Source organism: Aythya fuligula, chromosome 1 (genome assembly GCF_009819795.1).
Source record: "Aythya fuligula isolate bAytFul2 chromosome 1, bAytFul2.pri, whole genome shotgun sequence".
Lineage (NCBI taxonomy): Eukaryota > Metazoa > Chordata > Aves > Anseriformes > Anatidae > Aythya > Aythya fuligula.
In genome coordinates, this window is record NC_045559.1 from 5,970,584 (window position 1) to 5,988,178 (window position 17,595).

The following is a 17,595-nucleotide window of genomic DNA, read 5'->3' on the forward strand; positions in this document are numbered from 1 at the left end:
TCAAAGAAGGTGAAGCAAATCTGTAACATAAGCTATTTCGTAGCATGCTTGAACAAAAGTGCCAGCTTTTGAGAGGCTATAGGTTCAGAGCTCTCATACATTAACATCACAGGTGTCCTCAGCGTTACCTGTGCTGAATCTCACCCAGTCACAAAGCAATGTGGTGCCTAGCAGTTGTCAAACTTGGCAACATCTGTTTCCATAACAGTGCTAAGAGAGCTCATTCAGACTCTGCATGAGTTGTTATTTGTTCTTGCAATGACCAGGTGTAATGCCAAAAAGAAATACTGTCCTCGGTTGTACCTGGCAGAGCAAGGTGCTAACCTGGCACCCGGCTTCCCATTCTGCCATAGGAAATGGGAGTGAATTATATTTATTTATTAGCCTGGAGTCTTTGTCTGTATTTTTTTCCAGATTCATGGAGCACAATCTCTAACATCAACATGTTAATATTCTCTTTGTTAAATGAGAATAAAACTGAAGTGTTTCTGTTATCAAATTTAAGTATATAAGATTGCAAACTATACCTTTGGGGCTGAAAAACAAAGGAGAGCATTCAATTAATATTCATATCTAGAAGTTTTACTGCAAGTGTAGATTGTGCTTGAATACTTAAGAAGTCATTCAGGAGTGAATCAATACTAATTATTGTAATCAGGAGGGTTAATTAGCTGAAGATGCCGCTGATGGAAAGTTCACTGCTTACAGCCCTGAAAACACCTAAGTTGATGAAATCTGAAAGCAAGATGTCGAGGAGGACTTTATATAGAGAGAAAGGCTTGGCTTTCCTTTGACAGTTGAAAAGCTAGTTGTTCCAAAGGGGAAGCATGGCTTGTACTTTGTGTTTTGCATGATATTAATCTGGGGAGTATTAGATGATGCAACTAAATCTGTCTTGATGATATTTTGTGGTAGTTTCTCATTAAATGCAAGTACCATTTTGGATAACCTGTACTGTCTCTGCAGCATTCATTTACAGATTACCATAAATTAATATGGATAGTCTTATGCATTTGAAATCTTGTTCCAGTAGTGCTATTGGAAAGAGTTTTTATTTTTTATTTTTAACCATTTGTGTGCAGGCATGGGGTCTTTGCATGTTCTGTGTACGTAAGCTGCCTCTCAAATATGCAGGTATCCATCTGTGTGTATCTCTTATGTGTGCACGTAAGTTTAAACATTTGTTCATTGTGGCTGTTTATTTCTATAGTCCTGTGCCCCCAGAACTCCCACTCAGTTTCCATCTACAAAAAAGTATTCAACTACATATAATTCAGAAAACAGTTATTGAACAAGCAGTTCAATGAAATTTAAGGCAGATTATAAGGGATAAAGACTGAAAAGATACAACAGAAGAAAACCATTTTCTTCTCCCTTAATTAGAGCAGTTGTGCTTCTTAAAGTGAGCGTTACTGAATTCAGGAAAATCTAGCTATGTCAAATCTTTTCTCACAAGTGAATTGTGGCAAGCTTTCTTCTTTCATGCTGGCTAGTTGTTTTTGTGTTTTTTTCTTTCTTTTCTCCCCCTTTCCCTCTAGTTATATCTATTTAGGGTATAACCAAGATGAATGTCTGGATGTTTATTGGAGCACACTGTAGAAAAAATAAAAATAAAAAATCTCTCTCTCTTTCACACACACACTCATGTAAAGCCCCTGAAGTAAAGTGATGTTTTTAGAAGAAAGAAATTCTGTTTCAAAACATATCCTTCTTCACTCTCTAATGACATTAGAGATTATCACGTGCAGGTGCTATTTATCTTTGCAACTGCTTCCCTATGACTGTTTTACTGCTTCCAACACATTTACTTGTATGTCAGCCATATAAAAGGTAACTGAAAATGGCAGCTGTTGAGAAAGCATGTCGCCATGCCTGGAATGACATGCATTATCAGGGCAGCAGGAGTTGCTGGCTCCACAGCCCATTTCAACTTGACCTGCCGAATGATTGGCTGCCTGGGATAGTGATGAATCGCTGGAGTTTATGAAACAGGACTGCTGGCATCCTCACAGAGGAAATAAAAACTGGATTTTTCCTCTAACACTCTCGTCATGGCAAAAATACAGCTTTTTTTGTTGTTGTTGTTTGTTTTGCTTTTGCATTTTTGCACCCTGCAGCGGAAGCAAATACGGCAATTTAATTCGCTTTAATACTGGGCTTGGCAAGTTAATGATGCACTTAAGGTTAACTGTCTTTATGGGATAGAAGGGGGCAGGAGTGAGTATCTAGGTAGGAATTTTTTGCAAATTTGGGGTAAATCTTGATCTGTACCCCAATTTTTTCATCTTTCACTCTGGTCTTGAGACTCACATAGTGTGAGTAGTACTGAGCTCAAGCAGGATGCAAAAAGGATTTTAGCTGTTCTCACTCACAACTTTATTCTCTCTGCTATCCTAAGGATCAGTGACCATTTCACGGGCTAATATCAGCCAGATACATCTTCAGGGTTTCTCAAATAATGGCTAAATTGACATTTCTGGAAATCATCGACTCTCAAATTTGCACTCACTTTCTAGGTGGTTCATGAAATTATATTATGCATTAAGACCACATTACTGGATTAGGCTCTTAGGAGTTGGTGCTTGTAGGAAAGTATCGTGGTCTGTAAACCTGCCAGTACACTGACAAGACTGACACAGTGTGGATCACAAGCTGCCCTGCAAAATGCAGCCAAGTAAAAATGATCCTCATATTTCAATTAAAATACCCAACATTTTGCTGGGAGGGTGGGGAGCAGAGAAAATTACTTGCTTCTCTGTCCACGCAGCAAAGTTGGCGGCTGATGTGCTAGCCTGTGTCCCATCTTCTGGTAGAATAACCTAATTTTAAGTTAAACTCTCTCTGATTCAGAGGAATAGGATTACCAATGAAATTGCTTAGGAAGTTTTAAATATGGCACTTATATAAAGATAATGCTTTCTGCCATTACGTTAGAGAGGGTTTGTCTTGAGTCTTACACTTTGCTGCCTAAGCTTTTCTCCACTAGTTCTGAAAACCAATTTGCATGCTCACGTTCGCTATTAGACTTCTTCACCTTCCTCCGAATAATTCAGCAGTGGCTGCTGCTAGACGCCAGATGCCGGAGGGGCTGCCTCACTCTTGTTATTTAAGGCACAGCCTTCTGATGTCCCTGCAAGGTTTCTGAAACAGAGGGCAAACTTTTGCCGCGTGGGGAGAGGTGGCGTTGGGAACTGTTGCACGTGCCCTTGGGTGCGCGAGGGGGAAATGCTGTCCTTGCTCTGGAGTTCCCATGGCAGCAAATCAGCAGGTCATCTTCAAGAGCAGCCTTTGAGGATGCCAGACAACAGTCTGTCACGGGCAGAGGGCTGGAGGGGAAAAAAAAAAAAAAAGATAGAAAATCAGAGAGAGGATGTGGGAATTTACTATCCGTTTTAGACAAATAGAGGAGTGAAGAGAAAAGCAAGGGCACCCTGACGTAGATCATCTGGAAATTGAACCTTGCAAGTGTAGATAGCTGCGGATGATGTGATAGCTGTGCTGTGGAGTGAATTTAAGATTCAAATCCTGCACCTGCTCTCCCTGGAAGCTGCAGGTTAGCATCTGAAGAATTGAGGCCCTCTAGAAAGGAAATGGTGAATTATCAGAAAACTTAAATTCTTGGAGACCCCATTTTCAACTGTAATAATCTCTTGGTTTCATTTTCCTTTTCTTCTGCCTAAAAAAATTACCTATTTTCAGCTACAATGTGAGGAAGAAGCTCACTCTAAAGCTTGAGAATTTGTCTGCATCATTTCAGCCCACATTTAATTTTAATGAGAGGGTTATATAACCCCCTTTAAAAATAACAAAACACTAACAGAACTGCATCGGCAACATCAGGTGTTCTGCAGTGCTGCTCAGATGAATCATACAGAGATTTGTCTGTGTACGGCTGATGAACATACATTTAACTTAGTTAACCCCCATGCCTGAACATAGCAACCCGGAGTGACCAAATTTTTTTCTAAAGAGCCATTTCCACAAAAGGATGCCAAACTTGTTGCCTGCCCTAGGAACCTCGTGGTTTGCTCATTTTTGTATTATTAAATAAATGTAAAAGTTCCAGATGAATTATTGTGACTCTACTAAGAGGAATCATTTCATACTAAAAACTGAGCTGGTTTTAATGTCTTGCTTCAGAACAGGAAGCCAGTGTTCCTATGTGTTGCACTGAGCCCCAAATCTCTGAAATTGTTAAGAACATCCCATTTAACAGACAGCTCTGGGAGTAATAAACATTTGACTTTATAAATGTTCCTTTTGGAGAGAGAACTCAGGGAGGAAAAATCGAATCAGTGATTGTGAACCTGTTAAACATCTTGGTTTGGATTCAGTCTTTGACTTTGGTTTGTCCCCAAGCCAGTGGTTGCTGGAAGACGGAAAGGGTGACATTACACTTGCCCTACTCATCCTCTTTCTCTTTGCATCCATTGCTGTCCCCAGCCAGTGCTCACCACCTGCTTCCCTGACCCCACATCTCTCACAACAACCAGCTCGCCGAGCTGGGCATAAACCTGCAGAAATCTCAAAGCGATGATAAAATGAGGGAGTTTTTGTGTCTCCTAGTGTGGATTTGGGCCGGAGTAAAAGATTTTTTTTTATGGTGGGCTCTTTCCCCTGTTCTATGAAAGCATTAGTAGGGCTCTTGAGCATCGTGAGGATGGAGCTCCACACATGAGCACCAAATGTGTGATCCCTCCTACCCTCCTATCCTGTCATACAAGATTATAGTTCACCACGTGAAGATGCTATAATAGCCAAATCCATCAACATTAAGTTCCCACTGTAGGTTGTTCTCCTAGGGTTATCTGGAAAGGTGGCTTTTTTGGCCATAGTGTGAGATCAAAACCAGATCTGCCCCAAGCACGCAGAACCTCTATTTCTTTCCTTGTTCAGTTGTGGTTGGTGCTGGAATCAGTCATCAGGTGAGAAGATAAGTTAGTTCATAAAATATAAAAGAAAAAAAGAAAAAAAAAAAAAAAAAAGGAAGAAAGAAAGGGAAAAAGTCAATACCTGTTGTCAAGTTGCAAGAGGACTGGGCTGAAAAAAGCCTTGGTCTTGTGTACACACACACAAGGCGCTACACAAAGGCAACACCTACAGATCAATAGCAGTGCTCTTCTATAGGGCTGTAAATAAATAACAGGACGATGAGGCTCAGTCCTGCAGATATTTACTTGTTGCTATTTACACGTGTGCCATGGAGAGCCCAAGTGGAGGAAATGGTACCAACCAGCTGCTTCTGGCATCACCGTTGCTCAGCACCAGCACTGGGCAGGATCAGACCCAGTGACATGATTGAGCATCCCAAGCATTTGGGTGCTGTTAACGAAGTTGAGTGTTCCTCCAAACTTTTTTAAAAGCCCTCTTGTCTGCCTTGTGCCACAAAGTCCTGCCTAATTGTTTCAGGAAAGATTGAGTTATTACCCACAAAAAGGAACAAAGGCCTCATACCCACAGTATGATGAAATCACCTCTTCAGTGGGATAAAATAGCGCAAAAAAAAAAAAAAAAAAAAAAAAAGAGTGAGTGGGAAGTTTCACTATAGCAACCAAGTTTACATAATATCAGTGTGCTTCAAGTGAAAGCTCTAGAAATGCTTAATTTGAGGTGCCTTTCTACAGGGCTAATTTGAAATGACGTTTATTTCTGAAAATTACTGATTAGTTGCAAGAGCCTGTAGAGCTGGGGGGAAACCTCACAAGCAACTAAGATTTCTGTACTTAACATTCATTGATAAGTTCTAACCGACAATTTAATTTTTCTTTTAGAAGGCTTTTGATTATTTGCAAACTGTTGTATTTCTCAAACCATGCTGAAGGGAAGGCTGTCATGTGTTTGGTTTTGTTTCAGGTGAGAACATAAGGCAAATAAAAATTCCTTACTGAAAGGTTAAGGCTTCATAACGCAAAACTTTATTCCAATGCCAGACCTAATTGGCAAAGATGGACTTGTTACAAATAATCAGAATCCTCGCAAATAGTAAAATGGTGCAGAATTGGGTCCGTTACTTTGGGCACTCAAACAAATTTACTGCTTTTTGCTTTAATTGCTTTCTGCTTTTACACCATTATGCAGTTCTGCCCGGACACTTTGTGCAGCTTGTGCTCGTGCGCTTTTCTTTTTGTTTTTTCCCCCTTTTCTTGACCCTACAGAAGTTAAGCTGATAGGCTTCCCGGCTCACTGCTGGGCAGGTAGGCTCACATCCCACCACACAAAACAAGATGCTCTATTTTCTGCTATTAGCCATGCTACTCCTTTCCAGCTCATGGTTTGCCTGGAAGGTTATTTCTTTGTGAAAGATAGTGAACACCTCATTTGCATTCACCGGTGCTATCTAGACCAGATTTCTTTTTCCCCCTCACATTAGTGCAAGATCCTGAGTGATTCTACTGGAGTCATTTGAGCTTGCTCCAAATTTACACCACTGCCACTGAGCTCTGATTCTGCCTCCTCTGTAAGAAACTTGCTTTGATGCCAGAGATAAGCTGAATCCAGAGCATGTTCATTGGCTTAGGGGGGAATAAAGCAGAGGATTTGAACTCTCTTCGTGCTGCCTTGCAGGCTCGGTGGAGAGTGAAGTCACTCAGAAACTTTCCCTTGAAGTGATTCCAACAGCAGCATTTCCTTGGTGCAATACTGGGAGGCATGCTGATTAAAAGAATGGCAATTAAGGAAGGGGTGAGGAGCGGGTCCGGAGAAGGGAGGAGAGGTGAGCTGGCTTTGGCTGTGGTATCTGGAAGGGAAGGGGTGCCTGCTTTGTCACTCGTTGGATGAGAAGGACAGGCAGTGATGTCAGGGTGAGCTCATATGCTTTGGAGTGACCTGGCGTAGCCTTTGTCTTTCTCCAGCCCTACCTTTTTCGCGTGGGTTTTTCTGCTCTGAGGAGGTGTTCGTTTTCAAAGACTGGGTTGTTTGGAGAACTGCATCTAGCACTCTGGGTTTGAAAAGCTGTTTGAATGGTGACTAATCTGCTAATAGGAGGTGGAAATGCTTTATCTGCCTTGCTAGACACGTGGAGAAACTGAGGCACTGAGAGTAAATGGTGCAACCATGGGACAAGTGGGGTCTGGGTCTCTGAAATGAGGGGAGGTTGGCAAGGAGGTGATGTTTATAGCTGGAATAGTATTAAACCCCCCAAACTGCTGATTCCAAATTCCAGGTTCCTTCCTCAAAACTGCCATATGCTCCACCAGCTGAAAGTGCTTAATATTGGTGGACAGTGGTAGCACAGCAATAATGCAGCTCCGCTAAGCTCCTGTTTACTTCTACTGTCTGATTTATGCTGCAAAAATTAATGTGGCTTCATTTGCTATTCCCCCTCCCCATTTCCCTCCGTACTGTAGTAATGGACCAAAGCTTTCATTTTTTACCTCAGCAGTGTTCCTTCATTTTTAATAAAAGTTGCTATTTTGTGCTGGTCAGAAAACTGACATTACCATTACAAATAACAGAGCCAAGACTGTAACAGTGTGCGAAACATGCAAATTTTTTTGTTGTTTTTGTTTTTCACCATTTGCCCTCTGCATTCAAGAGTTAATTCATACGTAGGCACTACATAATTTATGTTTGAGAACCGTATTATTTGAATGCAGTTTCTCCCTATAAACTTTCCTCGAGTCATATCTCAGTATCTTTTATAGGCTGGGTTCCTTTTTGCATTTGACCCTGTTCCTGCCTCTAACTTTTAAATGGCAAAAGCAAATGTGCTTTGAAAAGTGTGTTACACTGTAGTTGTTAAATAAAGCAATAACCTATGCACTTGTAATGCTTTCTCTATGACCTACTTACATACTACTTCACCCTCCTTATAGTATGATTAAAAGCTGCTTTGAATCCACTATTCCCTCAAGGGATTTGAGGCTAGAATTTAACAAACTGCTGAGAAGGCTTAAGTCAGTAAGAGGGCTTCCCTACAGCTTCTTCCAGCTAATTCACATGTAATTAAAAGGAAAATAAATATTTCAAAAGAACATACGTTTTAATGAAGCATTTTTAAGCACTTACACCTTGTGAAATGGAGCAAATTTATAAAGATCTCACAATCTCATGCTCAGATTTTTAGCAAAATTATTTGTGATGCTCCCTGCCCCGCAGTCTCTTCCATCCTATGCGAAGTGTAAATTTACTTTTCAGTCAGGAGCAGTGGGACTTGCAAAGTGGCTGGTGAAACTGAAGTGCCTCAGATTTAGCACGTACCAAGGAAATGATGATGGAGAGGTACAGATCCAGCCACACGGGGTGAAGTGAGGGTGGAGACTTCTTACTTGAAAGAATATCCTCATCCTCAGTGAGCTGCCTGCATTTCTTCTGAGCTAAAACCTGCCCCTTCTGCAGTGGCAAGATTTTGAAATTGAAAGTTAATCCAACTCTGCTCTGGGCTGGATTAACCACCATGGAGGCCTCAGATCAAAACCCAGGTGGCTGCATCCAGCTGGAGAAAGTTGTGCTGGTCTCTCCTTTTATTTCCAATTTGCACTTTTTTTTTTATTTTTTTTTTTTTATCCTCTGTGTAGGCCTACGCTGCGGCGGATGGCTGGCAGGGAAGAATCGCGATCAGTTTAGTAAAGGGGAGCCATAGCTTTGCTTTGTACGTTCCTACAGAGATGTTTAGGTGCCATGGTGATGAGGACAGTATGTGAACATATAGAACGGAGCAGATTAATAACACTATAGATATCTGCGCAGGACTGCAGCTGTCCTATGGGGATTACACTGAGGGCCAAGTGAACCTTTTCTTTCTTTAGACTTGCAAAGTAGGCAAAAATTTTAGCAGCCTGAGGGGTTTTTCTTCCTTTTAACTGTTTAAAATGGAAAAGTATCTTGAACAGAGCAGTAAACTGGACTCTGAAAACTCGCCTAGACTGTATTTTTATTATCAAATCGATGTTGGTCAAAATTTAAAACTTGTGATTTATAGCATATGTATGTCTTGGTCGCCTTATTTTTTTTTTTTTTTTTTCAGAACACTGTTTGAAAAGCTTAAGTGTCATAGTGTTTAATTAGTGTTTGTTGCTTTTTTTGAGCATTGATTATCTGGAGCAAATGAATTATGAAATGTGGAGAGAGATTCAGAAGGAGAAGCAAATACAATGCAGATAAACATTTTGTCTGTCTAGACTGCTCAGATCATCCAGTAATCTTTGCAAATATGTTAATATTCTTTTGCCTGGAGCTGCTTTCTATTGAAGCAAGGAGGTTTTGGAGATGCAGAGGAAAATTTATACAGATTTTCAGGAGGCGGTAGCGTGGGGGGGCTGCCTCAGCTGTTTGTATGTGTGGAATTTTGTGTACATCTTGGTGTTGTCGCTTCTGTGCCTTCACTGCGGACAGCCCCAAGCACAGCACGGTTGGGAACGGGCATTTGGCAGGTTATAGATGTGCGGGTTTGCCACCAATACCTATTTAAATCCCTTTATTTTTTTTTGGATCGGGCAGGGATATAGTCACTACGCCATCTCTCTTGAGCCAGTACAGCCAGTTTGGGTGTCTGATAGGTGCCAAGGTCTGAATGTAGGGGTTCGGACAGAAAGCTCCTCACACCTTCCCCATGCCCTCAGCTTGGCGAGGCGGCTGCGCCTTCCACCCGCCAAACCTGCCCACAGTGACAAGGGGGTACATACAAACCAACCGCACGGAGTTGGTCTGGGGGTTTTATTTAGGAATTTAGGAAGAGGGCTTTAACAAGAAGAGGGCTTTCCCTCAGTGTGCACCTCCAACTCCACCAGGGCAAGGCTCAGACCCGGGGGGGGGGGATAAGAGGGCAGTGTCCCTGAGGCGCCGGCCAGCTCCTGCTCCGCCGTCCCTCTCAAACTTTGCCCGTGGGCACAGGGGGAGCCCCAGGGGACCCCCGGGGACCCCCGGGCAGGGCGGTGGGGCTCCGTTAGGCCTCTCCCCGGGGCCTCGGGGGTTAACCGGGGAGCTGCGGCGGGGAGGTGGCTCCGCCTCCCCGCTCAGCACCTGGCGCTCCACCGACACTTGCCTCAGCAGTCGATTTCGGAGGGGATTGGCGGAAAAAAAAAAAAAAAAAAAAAAAAAAAAAAACACCGAGAGAGGGGGAGAGAAATGTGACAACTGCCGGGGCTGGCGGCTGCCGCGGGGAGGCCTCCGCACCTGTGCCTGCCTCTCCGCCGCCCGGCGCAGTTGTGGGATCCGGCGAGCCCCCGCCACATCCTTCCCTCCACGACCGCCGCGGCGAGCCCCGGAGCCCAGCATGACTTCTTCGTTCAAGCTGGATTTCCTTCCGGAGATGATGGTCGACGGCCGCTTGCTGGTCTCTGACAGAATGTAAGTGGCGGCGGGGGGCTGCCGCCGTCGCCGCCGGGGACCCCCCCCTTCCATGCTCCGTCCTCTCTCTCTGCATCCCCTCCCGAGTCCCTCGCAGTTTCTTTGCTATCCCCCCCCTTCCACTCCCCATGGATCCCGACAGCGTTACGAGTCGCGATAGGGGCGGGCAGGTCGCGCCCGAGGGGCCAAGTGTTGGATGCAGCGGAGGGGAGGGGGGGGGAGAGAGAGAGGAGATCGGCGACCCCCTGCGCCCTGCCCGGCGGCATTAAAACCTATTGACCACGTTGAGATGGAGCAGCATCAGCTGGGAGTCAGAGCAGGCAGAAATCAGGGCGCTTTTTTCATTTTTTTTTTTTTTTAAACCTCTTTCTCTCCCCCCCCCCCCGTCCGGTGCGGAGAGTGTTAATTAACATGAGGCCGGCTGCCTGACGTGCGCTTGGACCGCTGATCAGATTTATCGGGAGGCGCCGAACGCAGGAATTTCGAAAAAAAAAAAATATTAAAAAAGTATTCCCCTAGCCCGCCTCTGCTCCATTAATCTCCATCTGAAAGTTTCTATTATCACCCTCCTGGGCATTGCCAATTGAGAGGGGTTTTCAGGTAACCTAAGCCTGGTATGAAAAATAAAAGCTAGGGAAAGGCTCGCCGGCCGAAACATACGAAGGCTGAGCGCTGCTGCGCTGCGTTTTAACAGTGCCGAGGCTGCCTTTTATTTTGTTGCTTTTTCTTCTTTCCTCGGGATGACAAATGTGGTTTGGGTTGCATGAGAATGAAGCGAGAGGCGCTGGCACTGGAGCTATTCCGGCTGAGTTGCGAGTGTAAATAAAAACCCTGCGTGCAGCAGAGCCCCTCACCTGCGAGCGGCACGCATCAGCTTGTGTCCTGTGTGCCCCGATTGGAGACGATTCTGACTTTTTTATTACCTCCCTTGCTGGCAGCAAACTTTCTGCTCAGGTGGGATGCTTCCCTCAGCTCCAGCAGTGCTCTGAGCAGAGGCAGTCATCAGCGGCTGGTTGTTCGGGCAGCTGAGGTTTGGGAAGTGTGGCAGAGAGGGAAAAGAGGCAGGGGGGGAACCTACTTAGTGTGGATGTCTTCCTTGTTTTTTGCAGTCCTTGGAGGACAGCGGAGTGTTTGTGTAAATGCTGCCCGTTGTCTCTGTATAGTGATCCCAAAATCTCAATGAGTTCTCTGCTGGTTTCCCCCCTCCCGTAAGATCTGCATTTTTTATTGGCACCGGTCAGTTAGGTTTAGTTGGAAAAGGTGCTGTATCTCCCCCTTTTTGCTTAAAAATAACGCAGGTTTGACTGCTAGGGTGCAAAGTTGCAGCTGAACATTAGGATCGCTGGGTTTGCAACCCTCTGGAGGGACTTGGCACAGCTAAGCTTTCCCTTGCCTTCATCTTCTCGGCTCTGATTAGACTTTTCTACCTGCTGTCCTTCCAGGCAGTCAGAAAAGATACCACTAACAAACATCTCCAAGCTCTGAGGCATTATTAACTGCATCTGATGATGCCCTGTTGTCACTTAGGCTTATATAACTTTATCTCCAACTTGCCCCTCGAGGGGGGAGTACCATGTCAAACTCTTGCTCCTGCACGCTGTCTCTGCGCTCCTCTTCTCTGCGAGGCATCCATAATACATTTTAACACAGCTTGAAATGCAGTCAGTGTTCATCAGGCACAGGTCTTAATGTGTGTCCAAAGAAACAAAAATTTCTCTAGATATATGTCAACTTTGAAGCGGATCTCTAAATACCGGAGTGGAATAATGAAACTAAGAGGGTATTGCTTCCGCATGCATAGCCTTGTAGGATTTGATGCTGGTTTCTCTTATGTGTTTGGTTTTTTTTTTTGTTTGTTTGTTTTTTTGTTTTTTTTTAGGGGGGGGGACTTTGTCATTTCTTGAAGGGAAAAAAAACTTCACCTCCTGCATCTTCAGTGGTCGTGTTGTGATGTTCTGGAAATGCTGTTTCCTTGCATTAACAAAGCTTTGCTTTGCTGCTGATCTAAGTAATTGTGAAGATGTATGATTTCAAGGGATCATGTGTCATGCATACAAATTAATATCAAGGCTAAATTGCTATTAACCAGCAGCGCATCCATCCCTAAAAAATCTTAAAACTAAATGCTCTCAGTGGAAGCGTTCCTCTCCGCCTTTCTAAAACTGTGTAATTCACTGTTTAAAACATGATTTCGTCCCTCTAGCCAAGTGGCAATGTGCATTTATTTGCCGGTCCCCAGCTCTCTGGACTAATCAGTGCTGAAGAGAATGCAGTTTGATTACGCATAAGGGGTCAGGGGCATGTCCACACCGTACCCTTTAGCTGGCCCACCCCAGACGTGCAGCCAGACACTAGCAGCGTTCTGCGGTGTGAGAGTGCATCCGAGAGCATGCTCCAAGTTATGATGATGCACAAAACTTTTAACCTCGCCATCTGGTCTAGCCACTCAGTATAGTGTGGTTCAGCCTTTAGCAGAAAGGAATTTCCTATTTTAGAGTGAGGCAATTAGCAAGATGCATGTAAAAATCTCCTCTTCTGCTTTACAGTGAAAATTTGCGGAACTAGGTATTTTATTTCATTTTTTTTTTTTAATGCCAGTGGCGTATCAGATGTTTTAGGAAATTGGTACCATGCAGTATCACTTACGCTTCCCATTGTTTGTACATTCCAAAGTTGTTTGTAAAGGGAGTTATTTTCAATATCATCCATTCTTCCAACAAGCAACATGTAATGAGAAATGTCAATTTCCCTACCTATTTTGAAAGTTAACAGCTAGCTAGATAATCGCCAAAGTTAAAATACTATCAGCTCCAGTAGACAGCTAATTGCTCTCAAATGTTGCTGACTGCCTTGCTTTGCTGCTGCTGTCTAGATGAATATAAGTAAAACAGACCATCAGGTACTTTGTGCATGGTTATTCAGTGTAAGTAAACAATATGCTTGATGTTGCTATAACTGATTAGTAACCGACTGGCAATTTTACCAATAAAAATTATTTCTGGAATGGCATGGGAAAATAGACGCTCTAGGATATGAAATGTAAACTTTTGCTCTCGAGGGCAGGTGGCAAGCTGGATGCTCAATCCATCACAAATGCTTGCAAAGAGATCACTTGGTTAGTGCTCTGGTTGAAAAATCAGAAATTGCTTAATGTTATTCATAGCTTGTGTGTGTTATTTGTGTGCAAGAACCACATATGAAGAAAATATGGAAGTATATGTGTGTATTTGGGCAGGGTAGGAGAGGGTTAGCAATTCCTAAGGACAGTTACAAAATGTGAGCTCATTGTAATTTGCTTAGTAATTTTACCGAGTTACCTGTACATGCCAAGGGGATGGTTGTAAAGTGGTTGCTTTGAGGATTAAACACTCACCATAGTAACCCCCTGCATTGATTTCTGCAGTACCACCAAAGGTTTTCGGTTTTGTGATGCACATTCCAGTGCCTGGGATTATCTTTAATGTTGATGTGAAATAGTGTCTTTTACTACCAAGACAAACTCAAATTTTACTTTAATAGTTCCTATATGGGCATAACGTCAATAAGTTCTGTGGTACGTTTGTCAGAGTGCTTAAAGCAGTCCGCATACAACTGCTTGGGTTCCGTGGTAATTATGCATGAAAAGTCCTTGGTCTTTGAATTCCTCTCTCTTTTCTCCAAGATGAGTCAAAATCAGATATATGTGCAATATACTGATTAAAAAGGCAGCAAAAATCAATCTGCAGTGCTCTTTGTATGCATTGTTTAATAAAGAAGGGATGTCACCGTTCACGGGTCATTCTTGCACTTAAAACAAACAAACAAACCTTTCCTTTCCCCCAGTAACCCTGCAAAATAGAGCCTTTACAGCATGAAGTGGAGGTAATAAAATTAACTTTTTTTCTTTTTTTTTTTTTAACTTCACCGCAGGGAAAGCTCAACATACTGTCAACAATAATTTATCAGCTATCCGTTTCTTTGTATGTAGAATGTCAAACCCTGATTTGCTAAGTGAAAATGGATATCTAGCTATCAGCTGTTTTCTGAGCCCAGAGCCTCACCCTTGTTCTGGTGTTTTATCCTAACTTTGATTCAGCAGTAGCTTTATGTTAAGTATTATGACTTGTTAGTTAACTTAATGCACGGAGATTCCTGGGGTTGCCATCGAGAAAAAGCAAAGCCAACGAAGAGGAAATTTCTCGACTGTTGACTTCAGAAGGGAAAACAGATTTTCAGCTGTCAACTAAACAATTCTGATTTCAGAGGTCCTTCTCCCCATCATCTTTCCTGGTAGCTGACTAGAGTCGCACTGAGTGTTTAACCCACCATAACTTAGCACATTAATATTTAAATATATCTTCCACTTCCTATGATGTGATCTCACAAGTTTTTTAAGCCTCCCCCACACGTATTCATCATCCAAATTAATCATCAGTTATGATTGCTTTAAAAACTTTGACAAGTCTAAATATTTCATTGGCATTTTAGGATGTTTGATATCTTATGAGCATTTGGACTATTCAAATTTCATAATTAATTCATAGATTAATATAAAAATATTTCACCCAACTAATATAGGGGAAAGGTGTACAACATTTTTGTAGTTTTTAAAAACTCCTGGAATATAAGGAGGATATTTTGCAAGATGCAGCCCCCTAGAGAAAAGTCACTGTCTTATAACTTTAGTATAAAAAAAGCCTTCCTTGTAAAGCAAGGAGGTGATTTTTTTTTTCTTTACATTTCCACAAACTGTGTTTCCTGTAGTGGATTATTTCTCGGGTGTTCATATAATTGCAAAGTATATTGCATCTTCTGACATGGCTTCCCTTGATTAAAACAAACTGGTGGCAGGGCAAGGTTAACCAGAGGCTAAAGTCACAATATACAAAATGCACAGATAGAGTGAGCCTGAGCTTTCCTTAGCAAAGAGGTGGGAAAACAGGAAAAAAGCCTTCGTAGGTGCAAGAAAAATGCAAGAACTAGAATGCCTATTTGGAAAATAAAAACTAATTAGAGCAATAAATGTAATGTTCTCAAGTAATTGTGAAATAATTATTCCCCTTTAGAATCATCATACTTTAATTGCTTTCCCCCGCATTCCTGCATTCTGCATTCCTATGTAAAGGAATAGAAGCACTTGTGTTCCCTCCAGGATTTCATTTTTCATTTGCAGTAAGCTGCTGGCTTTCTCGTAAAGGTTTTCAGAAATATGTTGCCTTAAACGGTGTTGTGTTCTTCCATATGGCGTTAAATATTATAGGTGAATGGCAGATGCTGAAGCGATAAATTCTCTTTTCTCGTCCAGATAAAGCACCTTGAGATTTAGTTGCGCAGTTTATCCATCCTCTGTATCACAGATTTATAATCAATTCCTCATTTTCATTGAGATTGTATTACATAAATAGGACACACTTCAGCAGTGTATTCTCTTTGCTCACAGCTTGATCCTTGAAAGATCAGCTGACAATAGTTTAAAATTATAATATTAATAAAGAGAAGATCATCTGGCCTTCAAAATGACATCTGAAAGCAGCTTCTGTTTTGTGTTAAATCTTAATTACTGTATTTAAATGAATGCCTAAATGAGCCAATTCACAAAGGAGTTGCCTACTGTACCAATAGCGCCTGTTTGGTGATTTTTTTTTTCCTTTGGAATTACACAAATTAAAAAAAAAAACAAAAAAAAAAACTTATATTGAAGAGAATGGCTCTATTTTCTCATGTTGTATAATGCAGGTGAAGACTGAGTATCTCGGGTCTAGTCCCTGCTATGGGACAGCTTCTCTCGTTTGGCTCCCCTTGCCTGTAAAGCGGTGCCAGTGCTTGCAGCCAAGTTCAAAGGTGATGCTTCAAAAGCCTTGGTGCAAGATGAGCAGGAGGAACCCTGGCCTCCTGAGCATCGTGTTGTGACCTCACCCATTGTTTGCTAAAGGGGCACCACCTTGTGCCGCCCCAGGGGAAGGGATTGTGACTCAGGACCAACGAGAGACACACACCAGCCCTGCAGGATTCCTCACCCTGGGAGGAGGCAGTCGTCCTGTCCAGCTGTTCCCAGCTCATCCTTCTCCACACTGCCACCTGGGATGCTCCATCTGTGAAGAGGTATGCAGGGAATTCACGTTGTGCTGCACAAGTTGAGCCACTTCAGTTTGCCCGAAGAGGAACAGTGGCCTAAGCGTTTAGTTTTATTGGTTTCACGTTCCTGTTCATTTCTTGAATTGCTCTGTGGATCTTACTCTGGGGTTTTAAAGTTTACAGTCACAGTTGTTTCAGAAATGCGCTGACTGATCTTTTGTGAAAATGTATTAAATAAAAAAAATCAGATGACTTATTTTTTCCTTTCTCAGCTGTCATGCTAAAGCAAATACAGTTCTCGTGGAACAGCCTAACTCTGACCATCTCCCAGCAGTGTTAGTAGTTCAGTGCAGCACTAATCAACAGTTTTTTCAGTTTCTTGCCATTCAAATGTAATGGTCTGGAAACACTGGGGTGGATATATAGGTTATAACTACCTCTCTAGCCTGTGTGTGTAGTTGGTTACCTCCCTGGTAGGAGGAGAAGCGATTCCTGCCGAAGTAACCATGAGCCTTTCTGTACTATGCTATATCAGGCTTTTATTATGCTCTGTTACCACATCGATGTCCTTTGAAGCAGTTCCAGACTGATCGCAAGTCACAGCTGACAAGAGCTATCTTTTGTTTCATAACCCTGAAAAATAATGAAGATCCTTCATCCTCTTAATCCAGAGGCGTGACGCTGTCGCCTTGTTTGATACACACTCGCTTTTCCCATTTCTTGTTTCTCCATGGCTTTGCGCCACTGATTCACTCAGAGATGCAAAAAATGGAAAATAAAAAATAAAATCTAAAATCTGCAGCTTGCTTGACCCACCACTTGTTGTGTCATTGACTGGAGACCTTGCTGGCACTCGGTCCAGTGGCACTGGGTGGCCTGGTGTACGATAAGTGCACTTCATTTGCCTGAAACAGGCCCAGGTAATTGAAAGTTATTAACTTCTGGCAGAGGATAACTGTATTTGAAAATCTACAAAATCAAGTAATCTATTCTGTTCTTCTCTTTAATTTATTTTTTTTTTCTGGCTCATTCAGTTGCCTGGATCTGTCAGCTTTTGTCTGCAGTTCATTGTTAGCGAGAGAGACATCTGGCTATGCCCTTTATCAATAAATGCTTTTATTTTTATTTATTTTTTTAATATTTTACCACAGATGGATTGTAGAACAAGCACTAGGAGTCTGAAACGTTGTCAAACATGCTGCATGCCCAGTGGCTATGTCTTAAAGAAAAGCCTATTTGGTAACTGTTATTCAT

At 42.5% G+C, this 17,595-nt stretch overlaps 1 protein-coding gene across 6 annotated transcripts in view; it reads left to right on the forward strand.

Moving 5' to 3' along the window:
- The window catches only part of CELF2 (CUGBP Elav-like family member 2), a 366,000-nt gene that overhangs the window by 116,705 nt on the left and 231,700 nt on the right, over positions 1 to 17,595 (forward strand). The window contains exon 1 of one of the 6 annotated variants that reach the window (XM_032207713.1): positions 10,013 to 10,287. The exons of 4 other annotated variants lie outside the window; for them this stretch is intronic. In XM_032207713.1, coding sequence (XP_032063604.1) covers positions 10,214 to 10,287 — 74 coding nt within the window. In that variant the 5' untranslated portion in view covers positions 10,013 to 10,213. Of the gene's footprint in view, positions 1 to 10,012; positions 10,288 to 17,595 lie in introns of those variants that run through there. One more of the 6 variants, XM_032207710.1, reaches the window with a different exon arrangement.